Source organism: Epargyreus clarus, unplaced genomic scaffold, assembly GCF_041222505.1.
Source record: "Epargyreus clarus isolate Ecla_fem2 unplaced genomic scaffold, WU_Ecla_fem_2.2 ptg000007l, whole genome shotgun sequence".
NCBI classification, from domain to species: Eukaryota; Metazoa; Arthropoda; class Insecta; order Lepidoptera; family Hesperiidae; genus Epargyreus; species Epargyreus clarus.
In genome coordinates, this window is record NW_027332215.1 from 13,945,974 (window position 1) to 13,965,421 (window position 19,448).

Genomic DNA, 19,448 nt, shown 5'->3' on the forward strand with positions numbered 1-19,448 from the left:
AAGCCTGCGGGCTATACAATTGTGACTTATGGCCTCAATGGCACATCTTAAAGTCGCACATACAATTGAAAAGTTGTTATGCTTGGTAATATATAACAATACTTAGATATTATATTAAAGTAGATATCTATATAAAAGTGCATATTCCGTATGCATGAATAACGATTAATCTAGAATTACTATACACCTCTGCGACGTCTTAAGATCTATTTTAAAGTAATTCGTATGTAATGTATTTATGTAGTGTGGTTATTCTTCATCACAAGTTTATTTGGTGGATCTAGTTTTGTGTATGTATTTCGATGAGATTGAAAATTGACAATGAAGTTAGATTCAAAAGGTCGTCTTACAGCGGGCGATTTTACTAAAGTGACATTATTTTTATAGTTTCCAACAACTATAACAAATATATAACATGCAAAGAGAATTATAAAGTAAAAATAACTCAATTAATCTAAAAAACAAGCATGCAGATTTCTTGTACCTACATAATGCGTTTGGATAGATAGGAAGTGATTATTACCTAAGTATAGGAAAAGTCGGGGCTTATTTTTTTGAATCACAATTTCAAGAAATCTAAAAAAAGTCCACATCCCTCCAACATATAGAAATTTTCGGCTGTTGATATAGATGGTAATGTATTAAATAATGCGGATTTTCCGCTAGCCTTTACACGTCTTGACATCTCACGATCTAACCAAGAATTAAGAATTTTAATTTGACTTACATACATACTTGGGCCGCACTTTAAGTTACGCTGTTTTAAATTTATTTTTATAAACATTCATGTTATGTTATTATGACTTAAATGATGTGGGTAGAAATATTACTGTTTAAATGTCTAAAAATGGCTTTCTATTAACCTTTCTATAATCTTTCTATTAACTACACCAATTTATAGTTTGCAAAATTATTTAGGCAATTTAAGGTGTAACGAAGAACCTGATCTAACAAGTAAGTACGTTATTATTTTAAATGTCCTTTGATATTTAACTTCTGACTGAAGTGTCCAGATACTTGGATTGATAATTGACAGATACCGAGAGATATACCTGTAGCTCGAAAGGAAGACGAAAAGTATGCATGTACCCCCCAAACATAATGCAGAACCGCGCGTCAGATAAAAATAGTAGCCTTAACATTTTATAAACGAAACAAACTGTATTAATATCTCTCCCTTGTCCCTAATAGCATAAGATACATTTTTGTATCTACATAATAATATAGCTTGTAATCATATAATTTATACTTACAATTTTAAAGAACCCCTAACACGAATCAGAACGAGACTCAAAAGTACATTATTTTAATAGCAATTTTACTAGGAAAAGTAAGGATTGATAAAACATAGCCTTTATTAATTAAGATCAATATGATTTATTAACCTCATATCTACTTTCGTAATTCTACAAAAAAGATGAAACTGTAACATTATTCAGTACGCAAATATATACAAAACGGATATTTTAACTACTTATGGTTTAGTGTTTGTTTTAAGATTACGATTATCAAGGGTCCAATCGCCTATGATAAACAGATTGCATTAAGTTCTCCGAATTAGTATGATGTAATACGCGTTTGTGAAATTTATTTTGTCTAAGTCGTTATATCGCCTAAAGAACGTTAGTTCATTGTTAAGATTTAAAAGATATTAAAGCTTTACTTATCAAAACACCTAAGCAGCAAAATTTCTATTTAGCAATAGGTGTAATTAGTAATATGACTTTGGAACAAAACTACCGATAGGTCTATATAGCAAAAAGTCTAATGAGCAAATCGTATGTCCATAATGTCTGTAAAGTATACAGGGACGAATATAATAATATAATATGTATGTCTCGTAAGTTGCCACGCTCTAGTCTAGACGGCTTAAAGGATGACGATGTGACATTTTGCTAGAGACAATTTGCTAATTAGACCTATTGCTCTATAGACATTTTGTTTACTTAGACATTTTGCTACTTGTGTGTTTGACCGTAAGGCATGTTAAGTAGTTTCCAATATAGACTCGATCATTACACGCGGAAGTGAGTAAATACAATATTATTTTTATGTTAATTTTTTGCAAAATAAATTATTCGTACTTCTAACCATACAACGTTGGTAGATTTCTGGCTAACATAGCCGAAATAGATTGATATTTTTATAGTTTCTCACTGTCATATTAATGAGCTTAACGCTCGTTATTAATTAATCAACCTATCTTATGTCTTTCCTTCCGATGTTGGACATTCAAAAATTTCATCCTACGCCCCTTATCAATATAATCAGTCTATCCATTTTTCACCTACCAAAGATCGATTTTGTCACGGTTTAGTATGAAGATATTGTCAACTAACGATATGTAAGTGGCAAAACATTGGAAAAGATAGATTATCAATAACGGGTGCCACTAGAAGCTAAAAAATTTCGATCAGTGGTAGGCAAATTCGATAGATAAACCATTAATAAATTACATAAGTCTGTAAATAGAAATTTGTATATTTCATGTGCTCGTCATTAGCATGGTGTTAGCTGTTACGAGAAATCATTGCTTCAATCCAAACTTCAAAATCATTAGTGCTGAAATCTATATTACAGATTTTATAACAAAACAATATTAATACAAGTATACAACAATATTAACTTCCAATCTGATCCGTAAGGTGATATACGATTTAAATTATGGGTAAAATAATGAGTAACACTAAATATAATCACAACAAATACAATATAGATAAATCTTAATAATTTCATTTCCAAAACGTCTTGTACAGCATGCAATCATTAATCTATTAACAATGCTTTTTGTTGAAACTTTTTAAGCGGTAAGTTTTGTCTCCATAGGAAAAACAATTATGGATACAGATAATGTTAAGTATTTTTTTGATGAACAATGCCCTGTTTATCTCAGAGAAGGTTCCCCAGAAGATCCCATTTCTTAAATTAGATCCTATACTTATGCTGTGACAAGTAATGCGTTCATGTGAACTTTTTCCTCAGTCTGTGAAGTAGGTATATAAGTGAAAGTATTAAGATTTTTTTTAATCTATGTGCAATTTCTATAAACAATGTAACAAACAACACCAAATATTTTAAATGATTTTATTTCTTTGTCAAAAATTATTTCTAATGTGAAATAGTACTTTGATCCATTCTCTTAAAGTGGTTTAATTATTTTACGTGTCATTTTTTTATTGGTTTATAGTTTTTGTAATAGCTGTTTTGTGTGAGGATGGACGTAACACAAATATACAAGATTTCCGTGACAAGTACTTTTTAAAATGATAAAACAAGTTTAAAAAATCAATAAAAATAATGTAAAAATCTTTATGTATTAAAATTTATTTTGGTTATGTTGTATCAGTATGCTCGAAAATATGTCGATTGTCGATTTGATTATTAACACATTGTCCTAGATTTATACGTTATGGTAAATAATACCCTATTACATCTATATTTATTATAGATTTTTCTCACGAAGTTCCCACAGGAATTATGAGACTAATCCAAAGTAAACTGTTACCAGGTTTAGCTAGTTTGAAATACAGTAGTAAAAGAGAGATTCACTAACCGCGTCAATACAGGCGTTGGCTCTCGACCACACAAATTCATTAAGAATGTATAAATATCGCTAAAACCCACTAGCTACTGCTAGTAACTTCATCACTAACGCGAGGATTAATCGAAATTGTAATAATTTATATGCATCGTTTGTGTTTTATGTGTATTTATATATTCATTACTTTTTTATTAGTCACGAAATATTAAATTAAGTCTTGTATTAAATATATGTCAACGGCCAAAAGCTAGGAACTAAAATTAGAAAAAGTTTTACATATTAAAATATTCTATTACATACACCACAAACAGCTTTACGTGAAATCTTGATTTATAGTATTTTTTAAACACGCCTAAAATGTGAAATCAAAGTGAACTGCTACTTGAAATTTATTATCTATAAAAATGCACAATTTATGTGTATGGCGTCTTCATGGCGTACACACACGAAAAACATCGATGCAATACTGTAATCTATCCAATGGACATTGAGAGTTGAAAATCAGTGTACTGCTGAATAAAATAGACTAAGAAGCTTTTACCTATAACATGGACCTAACGTGTTTACATCATCTCACTGCTCCACATGGAACAATAAGTCAAAACAATTAGATATAACCAGTGTTTGTTAATAGCCGATATTGAATAAATATTACAATAAACAATTTAAGAGCCGAATTTGAACTTTGTCGGGACCTGCGCCGGCACCGTGAATGAGTAACCTGAAACAAATACAGATCACAGATCAAATATTGAAATTAGTAACGCAAGATACATTATAAAGACACTGAATATAGAGATTTCGGTGTAAGTATGGCACAAATATGTTTAATAGATTTTAATATTAGCCTGTACAAACACAGACACAATATATTGTAAAATATATTTTTATACAGAGACAATAAAATGAAATAAAAGTGAAGTTGCACAGATGCAGACTGGCATCAAAGGGTCGTGATAGATGACCAATATAAAACATATGCAACGGTAGAGGCGTGCCTAATGCGTTACCGCGTTATTTACTTTGAGGAGATTCTTTCAGACATATTATATAAATCCATTCCAGATGAGTTATGGAACTTAAAAATAACCTTAGTGTGAATCGTTCTATTTCACGCGAGAACCTTGAAATAAGCTAGGCATATTAGTCGTTATTTGTAAAACAGCAGTCAATGTTTTTTTTATTCGGATTTTTTCATGTCAGACATAGGGAATCGAGTAACGACAAGTTTTACAGCCCTCTTAATAGCTGTGTATATACCAGTATATTTCAGATATCGACTAGTGTTTGTGCGTGTATGAGGCAAGTGTGGTAATAGAATGTTTGATTTCTATAAATTTACCTCCACTTTGTTCGATGCGCTTGCTATCTTGTTGTGCTTTACGCTGGTCCGCGAGGACGAAGATCGCGTTCAATTGCTTCTGTTGCTCTTCACTGAGCACGCTCGTCAGCGCGTGGTAGAAAGCCGGCTCGCTGGTCGACAGAGCTGGAAGAATATATCAGTAGTAACTTACACTTTTCAATAATCTATAATTCCTTTATAGCTGAACTTTTTTCTCTACTACACCACACAATAGATCAATATTAATTTTATCACTTTGATTTTGTCAATACGAATTTTCGAATTAATAAAAAAATGTCAAATAAAAACGTTAATTTCCTTTACAATAGAATATTATTTTCAAAATGCTTTACAAAAAGTAAAATTAGTACATAAAACACTATATTCACACACATTGATTAAAAAACTTTTAAATACCTCAGTTGTAATAATATCGTGCAAGAGCAAAGCTCAAAACAACAACAAATAAACACGCACCAGTAACAGTGTTCTTGAATCTGATATATTCATCAACAGGACAATCTTTCTCATCCAGTGGCGTCGTGAAGCATTCAATTGCAGTCTCGTCTGGGTCATAGTCTTCGTCGTCCTATTAAATCATAAATACACGTGTAAGCACTTATGAATTACGTACAACCTGAACTTCTACATAGACAAGAAACAGTACATCCATACATACATGCATGGTTTGAAAAACTTTTTGCTGTAAACCACACAATTAAACATAATAAAAAACAAATAAATACAGCTTAAAAATAAAGACAGAAATAAAATAAAATAGACTTCCATTAATAGTTTATAAACAAATTATATAAAGAAAACAGTCATACCATATCAACTAATAATATTCATTGAAATAAAAAAGTGCTTTATTAAATACGACGGTTGCAATATAGACAGCGCACAACTATAGGTATATCTACTTTTTCGCAGGGAAGTTGCAACAAATATATAGGCTTTTCAGATAGAATAGACAAATTACAGACAAGTATATTGAGAAAACATAACATTTTACGTATTACACATGTGTGCAAGCATGAACGGAGACAAATAACTAATAATAGTTTTGTGCTATTCGCACGATAGAGATGGGCAGCGACGAAAAACGGAACCACATGAGCCAATAATTCAAATATGTTAAACATATTATTATTTAAAATATAATATTATTTGAATAGATATTCAATTAAATATATTCAAACAACATGTTCATGTTTTTTATACACACGTTTACAGGCTTAATCATTAATTTTATTATTAAAAATAATAGCCAGTGTCATTTTCTAAATTATTACAATAATTTGCGTTTCAACACGGTTTTCAAAATATAATTTATACTGCTTAGCTATAACGTTAATCGAACAATTAAAATTAGGACAAATAATTTATGAAGCTATGTACACTTTAGTTTTCCCAATTAAATCCAATCATTTCGCCCATCTCTATTGACAGTATTTGACTGATATATATTTAGATATATTTTATGCATGAATATAATGCTTGGTGATATACACACACATATGCAATTTGATCACGCAGACGTAATCCAAGTACAATGTTGTAATCTCTAGCGGCTATCGACCTTTAACCGATCTCAATATGGTCGAGACTATTAATTAATAATTTGGAAAAAAATTAATATACCCCTAATTCTTTCGCTTTGTCTTAAATCCTCACTTCATTTTAGTGTATGGTCAGCCTCTTTATACACTGTATAAATAATATAAGTCTTACATACACAGAAACGTGAATACACATACTATTTTATATTATAACTAAGTATATAACTAAATATACTATGATCGTATTGTCCTAATTTAAATAAAATATTGTACAATTAAAGATTAAGCGTACAGATAAACAATTTCTCAGACATACATAAATAATAAAAAACTTGTTTTGTTATACATAAGTTATTAAGGATTACATTTTACTTATATTTTCAATACATACACATTTTTTATTTGCAGGTATATCATTAGGTTACATAAAATTACAGTTATCCCATATCAACTGTATTTAACATTCACTCATTGCTATGACAAACGGCTAGGCACAAAATCTTTTTAATCTTTCATGCAAGCGTTACAACCAGCTGTTTTTAGCTTACCCACTTTGTGTAGCCTTATTAGTAGAGAAAAATGAATGAAGATTATTATTATTATTAAGTAATTGGTAAGTATATGTCAAAAATAGCCTTACATGCTATTATCACTTAAAATTAGTGAAAGTTCCGAAGTTGACCGAATTTAATTTTCTTTTGGAGGCTGACTATACAACTTAACATAATGCACTAACAAAACACATTTTTAAGGCCAATTAAGAAGTCACCGAGATCATACAAGTTGGCTATGGTAGCCGTTAGAAGCCAGATTCTAATAATAACATCGCAATGCAAATGACTAACTACACAGAGACGAGGGATTAAAGGTGCATAAATATACGATATGCCAACTCTAAGGCTGTAGTTATTCGGTTAAAAATATTGGCAACATTTTTAGAAGAATCTGACCTCGTTATATTTTGCACATTTAATGTGGTTTCGTCTGCGCGAAGTGTTTGAACATATAATGAGTACAAAAATCTTTGTTTTTATTTTTAACTCACCAATGAAATTAGTAGTGAATAGACCTACAAAAAAACAATTTTCGATAGGCCACTTCCGTCTCAGTACGCAAAAAAATTAAAGAATTTTTTAAACATTACAAACGTACATTAGTGTTTAGATTTGGGGTCGTCAGATCATTGCGTTCATGTTGTGACATATACGTTTACGTTGTTAAATCTCTAAAATAATCTCTAAAATAATTGAAAGGCAAAATAATCACAAAGGTTACAAAGACGTGATATAAAACTAATGTTAAATCTATATACTAGAAAAATATTCAAAATTATAAAATCTCTTGCTACAAAATTAAAATAAAATGATGAAGTGTATGTCGTTTGTAGTAGCAGCCTGATCTTTTTTCCTTCATAGCTTACAGAGATATCCTGCCGAGAATCATTACTTTTTTAAATCAATACTTAAGACTGTTGTACTGGTTCTATCGTCTGTCTACCTCGTTTAAGTTTGTTTTTAAGTCAGATGTCGTGCGTCAGTCTAGCCGCGTCCAAAGCAACGCGACAGCGGGAACTAAACGCCTGTAATGGCAGAGGTGCAATAAAAATATAATACTATTCTGTTATATCCTTACTACTTTCAGATCTTCCTTGGAGCACTCGCCTTGCGGCCCCTTCCACTGTTGTTGTAGAAATGCAGCATTAGTGGCATGCTTCGCGTGAAGGAAACAAGTATAATGGTCGATCAAATACCATAAGAAAATTACATATTAAGTAAAGCATAAGTTGTCGCATTATAATTATTTAAATATCAGCTTTTTAATATTGTTGTTAAGAACAATGTGATCTAATCACTTAAAAGGGATATATAAAATCTAGATTCAGTCAGTTAATTTTTACCATTTAGATTTCTCATCAAGATCTACTTTATGTTAAATATATTACTGTTTATTAGTTTATTTTTTCCAATAATAACTTAGAATACATGATACTTTTTGAGTTTTATATAATAACAGTATAAATATTATATTGCAATAAAAAGCAGGGTGCGAGTTTGGTTTTGGTTTATGAATACATACGTCACAAGTCATACGTAAACGACAAAATCGAAGGTCATTGTTCCTGCCGTTCTCCTATGGGGTAGGTGCTCAGTACTATCGTTCGTTGGGGTGAAATAATTGGGATGTGTAGGATAAATAATAAGAAGATATCTAAAAGAAAACATACGAAGCTAAATAATAATATAATAATACATGTTATAAATAATCTCAATATGTATACATACAAATAGTGTGCCACCAAATTCGATTGTACACATTAATCTCCAAAACTGCTCAAATGAATGAGTTGCTTACAATTTCTTTATAAAAATATAAGGTCCTCCTCAAAATGATCCATAATACAAGGCGTACAAGCCGTCGAATCTAAATTTAAAACAGACTGAATTACCACCTAACAAAATGGTGGACGGATTACCGCACCTCTACAGTATTTGAAATGAACCCTCTGAATTATTAGTTTGTCGATAATTGTCGATTGTACTCACGCTAAAGTGTATACATACTAACGATTGTTAAAAATAAAGGCAATTCGCTTTCTTATATCTACAATGTTAAGCGTCCTAAAAGATTCTAATATTTAAGCAACTGCGTTTGTATCTGTGATTTACAGAAAAATTAAAAGACCGTTTAGACCATAAGTGATTCAAATACTTAAACACAGTTCAAAATTTGAAAATGCGTATTCCTTAAAAATACATAGACAAGATCTATGTATTTTTAAAACACATTTTTTTGTTTACAATGTTTATATACAATGTATAATGTATATATATATATATATATGTAATGTATACTGTACGCTTATGATTCTCTTGTTTTGATTTTTCTCATCAAGCTATTGAAGTGAGATTTAAGACTATGAAAAATGGTCTAATTTTTTTAAATACTTGTTTCATTTCTGTCTTTAGTTACAAAGCTTGTACCATTACCATACCAATGCGAGGACTGTATAAATTTGTTATTAAAGCAAAAACTGTATGAATTTGTGACTATAATAATATTACTTACATCGTCGCTATCGTATTCTTCGATTTTGGCGGTTACGTTCACGCCTTGCGCGGCGCTATTCTTGGTAGCCATACGCGCTAAGTTTTCTAGATATTCATTATTCATGTCTTCGATATCATCCTCATCGCTTGAGAGCACTTCTGTATGAAGTCATACAAAATATATGTCATTATTCAATATTAATTTTAATAGTTTCAAGATATTGTTAGGAACAAAAGAAAATAATGCCTCTTAAAAAAATGATGCCTTGTTTTTGTTTATATTCCATATCTAGTTACACACTAAACCAATACTTGGATGGATTCATAGATTAATAAAGATTACTCACTCCTAACAAGAAAATGTAACCAGTTTTGACAATTGAAATTGTCACTGTCATCTATTTCCGTGTTTGAAAAATATGATATCTCTCCACACTTTTTCTTTGATTTCGTGTGTTTGCACCATTTAACTGCACATGTTGGCATTATTCCGCATAATTAACACCACGACATCCATTAAATTGCTGACACATTGGTCAGCCATTCAAGACATTTAATGGTTTCCTTCAATTACAAGGCGGTGAGATATCTATACTTATCTATGGATGGATCATAAACATGATTATGTACTGGGTAATATTCATACCTTCATCTTCGTCTTCCTCTTCTTCCTCAGTAGAGGTGTCGTCATCTCCCTCCGCTTTGAGTTCGTAAGCGCGTTTCAGACCCTCGAATAGCGTCAAGCAGGAGGGCATAATCTTGGGAATCACTTCATCAAGGTTCGGTCTCTGGGCACCCATCTCGAGCAGCGTGCAGATACCGAGCACGCAGAGCTTCCTATCGTGGAGCCTATGAAAAAAAAAAGTTGATCGTCTCCCAATTCATACATATTTATGATTGTTGAATATTCATTAAATTATTCTCCTTACCCCATGAAGCAATCAATATCGTGTATCCACTGCTTAATAAAGTGCTGTGTGATCGAAGCGTTAGGAACAGACTCTTGTAGCTTGTTGAGAATTGTGAAGAGAAGGTGTGGGTTGTAGTACAGCACTGCAATGAGCACCTGTAATCACAAAATGAGTATAGGTTATATATTCAGGCGTACAACAGTGGGTTATGTCCCCTTAAAGTTATTAAAAGGATTGTAAAGTAACGGTCTTATTCATAAAAAATGCTTATAGAAGGTTTTAAGCACTCATTAGTTAAAGTGTTCAATAAGCTTATAAAACGTTCTATAAAATTGCTTATTCATAAACGTTCCATAAACCTTCTATAACTAATGTGTCGCTAAAGTCAACTATAAATGAAAATGTTGCCATTATAGTGAAGTTCGGCGAACAAATTGACGAATATCCATAGATAAACATCATTAAATGACATTATTTCGTACAAAAAAATATTCTGTCTTCGTACAAAAAAACATTCTTGTCAATGGGTTGTCGATAAAACCAAATCACATGTCAGTGTCATTGTATTTGTAAATACCGCGAATTTAAAAATATTTTATTTGTTAAAATGGGATGTGAAGCAAAAGTTGTTAAAAGATAAAGGAGTGAAAATTGGTTGGATATTAATGTTTTATGTAATATTGATATAATTATATAAAGTTAAATTCAATTAAGTTTCGTTTTGTAAACATTCGCAATATCTTATGGCAGTAAACCCTGTATTTCAGAAGGTGTACCAGGACCTCTGCGATCTAATTTACGATCATTACGTACGAGATCAATTATAAAATTTACTGTCGATTTATTAAAGTGATAACGCTTCCTATAGTCTAATGAAAACAGATCACTCTTTGGTGCAATGTTCTTCGAAGTGGGCGGTTTTCTAGATTTTTAATAATCTAAGCTTTGTAAAATTTGCATTGTAATTTAAAATAGTGATATAATAGATAATGTTATTTATCGGATATTAAAATAAATTATTTCAAGTTTGTATACAAAATGGACATTGACATAATTTATTAAAAACGTATTGTCAAATTAGGTTAGTAATCACGAATCAGCTGTTGAGAGTCGGCCATCTTTGCCTTATAGCACTGTTATAGTAGGGTTCTGGCCTCTATAAGTTATAGAAGGTTTATAGAACGGTTTAGTGCCTAAAATGCGTTTATGAATAACACTTTTTGACAATCGTACTATAGCAACGTTATAAGTGTGCTATAACTTTTTATGAATAAGACCGTAAGCAAATAACTTACCTGTAGAAGCATTGTCCTAAGCTCCGATGTCTTCACCTTCCTTGTGAGTCGATTGAGCACAAGCTCAACGAATGACGGCAGGCAGTTGTCGATTTTGCCCGAGCACTGGAGGACCATCACTTCCAAAAGCTTAGCTGCATGTATTTCAGCTTCGTCTTCAGAGTCCCAATTTAGAACCTGAACGACAGATCACAATCATTATGACATAAACCAGCTAAACATGATCACATTAAAAGTTTTCCTACATAACATGCCATATTGCAATTCCTCTACTTTGAGTTGTTTTTATATATTTAATGTATTTAAAACATTACTGGCTACATGTGTGTGATAGCGGAAACACACTTCAGTCCAATCTTGTAATCGCTGGCGCATCAAAATTTGCCACGCTAAGTGCACAAAATAATGCAATCAAAATAGTAGTATCCAAAATCTTAAGATTTTTTAGTTATTGTTAGCAATGCAAAGATTCTTTTAATTTCAACAGATGGATTTTTAAAAGATAACGAAAAAAGAGATTCATATTACTTTCTACATTGAGTTTATAACACAAATAATACATATTTTGTTACTTTATTACGAAAAATAAAAATAAATTAATTGGAGGAGCCATTAATAAAGCAAGGATTCAAATCAAAAATTGCTAATTCTGGTTTATCACTATAAGAGATTTTTCAGAAAAGAACTTCAAATTGGTGGCTACTTTATATTTAACTGTCAATTTGCTCAACATTCTCAAAAGTTAATTAAAATCGCCGACATAGTAAGCAGCACTACACATTGTACATGTTCGCAAAACAGCAGATGCGCGAGCCCACTTGTTTACTTACTTACAGCTTGAGTTATTTTTTCACATATATTCATACATCTTCTTGTTCGTCTGCAATCGTTCCATCACGCCCACAACTTTTTTCCCTATACATACTTCTGACTTGAAGTGCAAGATAAGTTATTTCAATTTAAAGCTCAGCCATCGCAGTGCCTGCGTTTAACTAGCTCACCTAATCTTATATCGTTTGAAAATGTATTAAATAATCATATTGCAACTAAACATATGCATATAACAAGTTTTCACCAGCACACACTTTGTATTAATAAAAGTGTTTTCTGCAAATGCTGTGAAATATCTAATAATGCTAAGCGGGGCTGCAAGCAATTACTCAAGCACATAGATTCTTCTATTTGAAGTTGACAATTTATGCTTTGATAGAATAAATCATAGTGAACATCTAACAATCGCACCATATTTACATATACATCACATATACATTCATGAATCTATTTTGGAATCCTGCAACAATGTTGCAGTAGTGGCTACTTTAAAAAAAATAAAACACTTATACTGTATTCAATGATAATGGACCAAAAGTCACAGATATAAGTTAATTATTTATTATGAGATAACGTAATATAAACAAAGCAACAGGAATGTCTGTTCCTGTGTTATTAAGATGATTGTCTTGCTGGATGTTTTAAATTTGTTATTTTTTTGGCAATCTTCAATATTTGTTAGTACATCCCAACACTTCTTACAGTACAAGCCATCTCGCAAGTGCTTCATTAAGTAAATACATAAAAACAACAATAATAGCTCCATTATTTTCAAGTTTGTTAATAATACTAATAATGTTCTTCACATAGTTATTATTAACAAAATATTTGATAGCAGATTTGATGAACTCAAAAGTTCAAGACAATATTTATTCATTTACTCCATTTAATGACCATTTTCAAGTTGACTGATTGTAATCTTTATATTGTAGTCAATCAAAACTGACTATTATTCATGAATTGCTGATGAAGGAATAAATTATTTAAAATAAGTGATGTGATAACTACTAACTCTAAGGGAGATCAGAACAATTAGTCTCTTGTTTGGTTCGCTATCAGTACTAACTTGAAGACCCTCCAAAAATACTAAAAATATTACCTATTATATCTTCTTAGACAATCAAAAGACCTACAAAAATGATGCTAAAACACCTTTATGTTTCTAACCAAAACGTTATAGAGGATCCCAGAGGGTGGCAATTGACACCTGCACTTATACAGGAGGTTTTTTTAAGTGGGTCTGCATGGAGAAATCCGAAGCTATAAGGATTAGCGAAAATTGCTGATAACAGTTACAAGGCGGATGTGATAAAAAATAAAATTGCGTTATTAGTAATTGAAGAATTTTTTTTCCATAGCTAGGAATTTAACAAGTTCATTTTGAAAAAAATATAGCACCCTGTATTATTCCAACATCAGTTAGTGTTTTTAATAAAAATCAAATTCTGGGACATAATGTTAAATGATAAAATGCTAATTTTGAAAAAATATACACATTTTGTCAACAACAAAATACAACAGACAAATAACTATTATTCACCAAAAGATTCCTCCGCCATGGAATTTACACCCTATATCAATCCCTATAAAGTATAAACAATAGTAATACAATTTATATTGAAAGTTACTTACCACTTTGACCATGTTGAAAATTGCCAACATGTGGTTTTCATTAGAGAGGAAAGCATTGGTGTCCACCGTTATATAATTGTGTAGAACTGGCATCATGTCAGTGAAGTAGTCATAACCATCCTTCTCGAACACCTTGTATATGAGCTCCAGAACTTTCCACATATCTTCAGATATGGACTTGGCGTTCAAATTACACAACAGTGTTAGAGCCTCTTCATAGTATTCTGAAATAAAAAAAAGAAAACCTTATAGATATTGCTTTTACTAAATGGGCTTTGAGCCTCTCCACAAAATAGAAGGTAGCTTGAGGGCATTCTACTATGCTCATATACTGATTGGTTGAGGGTGGTGTGAGTTAAAAGCCATCTCATCTTGGAAACTTTTTAAGTTAGCTACTAAGCAACCACCAACTGGGAACAATGACTTAACAAATGTTTTTTAAAGCTTGCAAGCACACAATAGACTTTGCTATTGGCTTCCACTTTTGTAGATTACAAATGGGGATTAATAGTTGTGATAAACCTACCAAGGATGTTGTGGTGCAGAATGTGCCCAACAACACGCAGTACGGTTTTTTCCATCTGTGCCATAATCTCAGGATTATCTTCCATGACATTCAAAACTGTCTCCATTGTGTTGAGAAGTCCCATTGCTGTAATGGCTTTTTCATCTGATCCTGAATCTGTCTCTACTACTTTACTGAATGTGGTCGCAAGGTGCTCAATTATCTCAAATGCCATGGACATCAACTGTTCTGTGTACAAAGGTACAATCTTCTGAAGCACATTAGCTACATTGTCGTTTTCTGTTTCCCTTATTATCTTTAATATTTCACTAGTCACTGCCTTTACTTGGGGTTCAAGTAAAGCACGGGTCTTCTCTTGCGATGAAAGCAGAGTTTGTAGAGCAATCGCAGCTTCTACCTTCACTGGCAAATCTGTATCAGTTAGGAGGGCATTGATGGTTAAATGCACTGATTCAACAAGGAGAGCGTCATTTTTGAAGCGCACAGTAGCAAAACTGTGGAGAACCCAGCATGCTCTGGCTCTCATGTAGCCATAAGGACTGCGGTACTCTGGCAGTACATATTGGCTGATCAGTGTCTCAACTTGCCACTTGTACACCTTCTTTTTCAGTAATATATCATTGAGTGTTCCCATCATGTGCAAAGCACCATCTCGTTGCCTGGGCCCATTTTCTATGGATTGGGCCGTCAACACTTGCATACACAAATGCATTGTCCTGTCCAACATCTCTTTTCTCTTCCGACAACAGGATATAAGCAAGGTTTGCGCTGCAGTCACAGGTGACACATAGTCTTCAAATATATCTAGAATAAAATACAAAGTTTAATACTGTTTTAAGATTATACTATTTATTGTATATTGATGGTTACAGCATCTCATTAATGAAATTATCATCTTACCAAACTTCATGCGAATATATTCATGAGGATCAGTGAACCACAACTCTTCATCAGCATCGGAATAAGACATCAATGGGAAGAGGACATCTTGGATTACAGCAAACATGTGCGGTTTGAGAAGCTTCCAGGAATGAGCATGGCTTACGCTATGAAATGAATACAATCAATTGTAAATATCACAAATAAAACATAGTAATTAATAATTTGTATAAGCTGACATCGGAAATCAATTATTTTGCATTGTCCTATAAGTTCAAAAGTAGTATATAGTACATCAAGAATGGAGTATAGCAATATACATACCATTGATCAATGTAGCTGAGAGTTTGTTGCAAAACTCGCGGTGACACATACATCTTGTTCCTGTATTGATCTAAAACCCGGAGTAGAACCTCAAGAATGCCTCCAGTGAATGTTGTTAAATACCATTCAGCAAATTGGACATATTCTTCACGAGTATTCACAGGACTTCCATACCTACACAATAAGAATATTTTAATAAATTGTATTTATCATCAATATTAAGAAAAAAAATACGTGTGGCACTCGGAGACTGCCGCGGTAAAGCTATTCCATAGCATTTTTTATCAACTTATGCAATTACAATTATATATTTATTTTATTTATGCAGTATGCAAAAAGTCATTAACCCGTCAACTGTCGTGTGTGTTAGGTTTTTTTCGTTACGGAATTTCTGGATTCGGTCTCCACGCTCAAGGCCCGTGATAGAAGCTATGCAATAGCTTAAAAATATTGCAAGATTAAGTTGATTAAATGTGCAACTTCTTTTTAATAGAATCACATACATTTGAATATGATTGTATACCTTTCGAATAGTCGGTACAGAGTATGCACAGCCCATTTCTTGCATTTCCACCAGGGCAGTTCCATGCGTTCGTCCTCATCCACCTGCAGTGTGTGTTCAGGGACTGGTTTCTCCATTACAAGTCTCAGAACTTCCATCCACTTGGTAAAGACTTCTTTAGTGATCAAGTCCATGGGCAGCATGTACTGAAATTATTAAAATTTTTTATTAGGGCAAAGTTGTTATCCTTTTATAACATTAATTCATGTTTACATTGCATTTATAACACAAGTGCATTCAATGCATTAACTTAGTATACATATATCGTTTTAACAAGTTCACAGTTAACAAGTATCACACATTAACTTACTTTAATCAGACCAAAGAAACATTTGAGTATTTGCTTCTGCATCAGCATAGACTCTATGGACTGGTCCGCTTGAAGATTGACCATTAGATTGTACATCATGGGTAGAAGGAGATTCATCGCTTCAATAAGAGGCGCTCTTTTCTCTCCAACATTGTATTCATAGCACTTTATTAGCTGGTAGAGGCAAAGAAGAGCACCCATCCAACAGTTCGGCTCCGGACTTTGCAAGTAAATATGGATCTTGTCCACAACTTGAGTCCAGCGAGTTGGGAAGTCATTCTTGATAATGGCTTTCAGGCAGACACACAGCTGAACTCTGATTATTTCCGGTGCTTGGACTATAGCCTCAACAATGATGTCTCTTATCATTGCACGGTCCTGCTCGTGGATGTTGAATGGTATCGGTTCCCCATCTTCCGCATCTTTTTCCTTCCATCCAGTGGTGATCAAATTTTTCAGATACACAACTCCAGCTTGGCGTATGGGTATGGTCACATCATTTGACATTACCACTTGAAGCAAGGATGGCGCAAAGCCAATGATCTTGTGGATCTAAAACAATAGAAATACAAACAAAAATAAACATGTAATCTAAAGAAAAATATTATTAAAAGGAAGATTTTTTTGTTTTAGATGTATAAATAATAAGAAGAAATTTGATTTATTGTTCTTAAGCACAGTATACCCCAATGAGAATTATATTTAAGAACCTTAAATTGTTTTTATTAAAAATTGAAAGCAAAATATACTTGGTTCTATGAATTGTAATAATAGCCCTTTGACGCACACATACTAATATATTATTAAACTAGTTCAAGTGCAACATCTGTTAGAATGGACTAATTCCCATCGTGAAATATTAAACAGCCTTTCTTTCAATGCCATTCGTATGACGTAGGTAGGTGAGCCTCACATCTTTAAATAATAAATGTGTGCTATATATATTCCCAATAATGAGATGGCACTATATTATTTATTGCTTATGATTTTGATAAGAATAACTGAATCTGAATCTGTATTGAGAAAGGTCTATAAGCAAATTACCAACTACCCCACAATTTTTTATATTTGTGCTGAATCATATAAGTATTTTATGATACATACTATTAAAAAAACTGCCGAATTAATGAAACATGGTGGGATAATCCTTTATTCTCCGCTTTGGATTACAATTGATAATGCGTATTAAATCGATGTCTTTTAAGGTTAATCGCTACATACCTTAATATTTTTAAAACTGATTTTTAGCAAATGGAAGTAAATAATGAACAAGTTATAAAAAAAACATGCGATTCAGAGTCATACCAGCGCGGCATGTTACTATACGAACTGATACGGGAGGTTGATAGGTGGAATAGAATCCTTCGAATTCGATGACCAGTGCAATTTGGTCGCATTGCAAATTTCTCGAGCATGTGGGTGACAAAATAGGTTTACCTGCGAAAGCTGCTCCTCTGCTTGCTGCCTTTGATTGGGATCAATGGTCGCACGCAAAATTTCCGTTAACTTTCTTGTATCCATTTTGGTTTATTTCACATTAAATATCTTGTAAAATTATTTTTATCGGGGGGCATGAGCCGCCACCGCCGGGCGTGGAAGTAAAAAGACAAAAGGTATATTGTCTATGGCAATCGGTCACGTGACACTTGGTAGAATTCCATTGGTCGTTCGTCTGATTTGTTAATATTATCTGTGCTGTAATAGTAATATTTAAATTTCCGACTTTTGCTTTAAAAAATGGCGTTAATATGTCCTTAAGAATAGGACACAATATGCGTCCTACTATATATTTACGTAATAATTAATATATAAATTTATTATTGTGGTATTAAAATTCCTGTGACAAGCAAAATCATTTCAGTATAATGATGGTATTGAATTACTTTATATAGTGTTCAAATATATTATAGGTTTGTTCTATAACTATCGAACATATATTAATGAACATTTGAATTATGCACTATCGAAACACCTACATAATGTCAAGACCGAAATTTGTTTTTAGCCGAAACTGAAACCGAAACCGAACTTTTGGTTTCCACCCTAGTTTTAGCCGAAATTAAGTTATTTTAGACCATATAGGTTACTATGCTCTTTGTTTTAGACTAAATACAATTCCTTAGAATTTAAATATTAAACTCACGCCAAATCCTTAGGGGAAATAAAGTTACCTTTTATTATTTATATGTTTTGATTTCAAAGAGCTATATACAGGATGTCATGTAAGTACCACGGCAAACTTGGGGAGAACTTAGGTTAGGGGCTGACAAATCAAAGAGCAAAAAATACCTTAGTAAAAGTGTCACTGTTTTAAAAAGGTATTTTTAAAATTTAGCCCTATTCGTCTCTTTTTGTATACATTTGGTGATGCAGTGTTTATTTTTTCTGTAAAATACTACCAGATAGTTGGTCTACCATGTTTATATGTAAACGGGTTAAAAGATGTTAAGGAACCATGAAAAAAGTAGGACTATTTTGCGATTTAAAATTTTATTTATTACTTTTCCCCAATTTTGACTATTCGCGGTGAAATAAATGTACTGAACCATAAGTGTATATTGCCCAAAAATATGAAAAACATCTAATGATTCGCGAAGAACACCATGTACAACAACCCAATAACTATTATTCAGGTAGCAGAATTTTAAGATTTACTAAGTATTTATAATCTGTATTAATTAACATC

General features: G+C 32.3%; 1 protein-coding gene across 1 annotated transcript; it reads right to left on the reverse strand.

Annotated features, from left to right (window-relative positions):
* Positions 1 to 2,717: 2,717 nt before the first annotated feature.
* msk (importin-7 msk) lies at positions 2,718 to 18,374 on the reverse strand. Its single transcript, XM_073074757.1, has 14 exons — positions 18,200 to 18,374; positions 16,763 to 17,314; positions 16,414 to 16,598; positions 15,891 to 16,064; positions 15,588 to 15,733; positions 14,688 to 15,491; positions 14,162 to 14,385; positions 11,699 to 11,875; positions 10,422 to 10,558; positions 10,139 to 10,341; positions 9,512 to 9,651; positions 5,361 to 5,472; positions 4,884 to 5,027; positions 2,718 to 4,262 (listed from the first exon to the last, which is right to left on the reverse strand). The coding sequence occupies exons 1-14, from the start codon at positions 18,281 to 18,283 to the stop codon at positions 4,207 to 4,209; spliced, it is 3,138 nt and encodes a 1,045-aa protein (XP_072930858.1). The 5' UTR covers positions 18,284 to 18,374; the 3' UTR covers positions 2,718 to 4,206.
* Between the last annotated feature and the right edge of the window lie 1,074 nt (positions 18,375 to 19,448).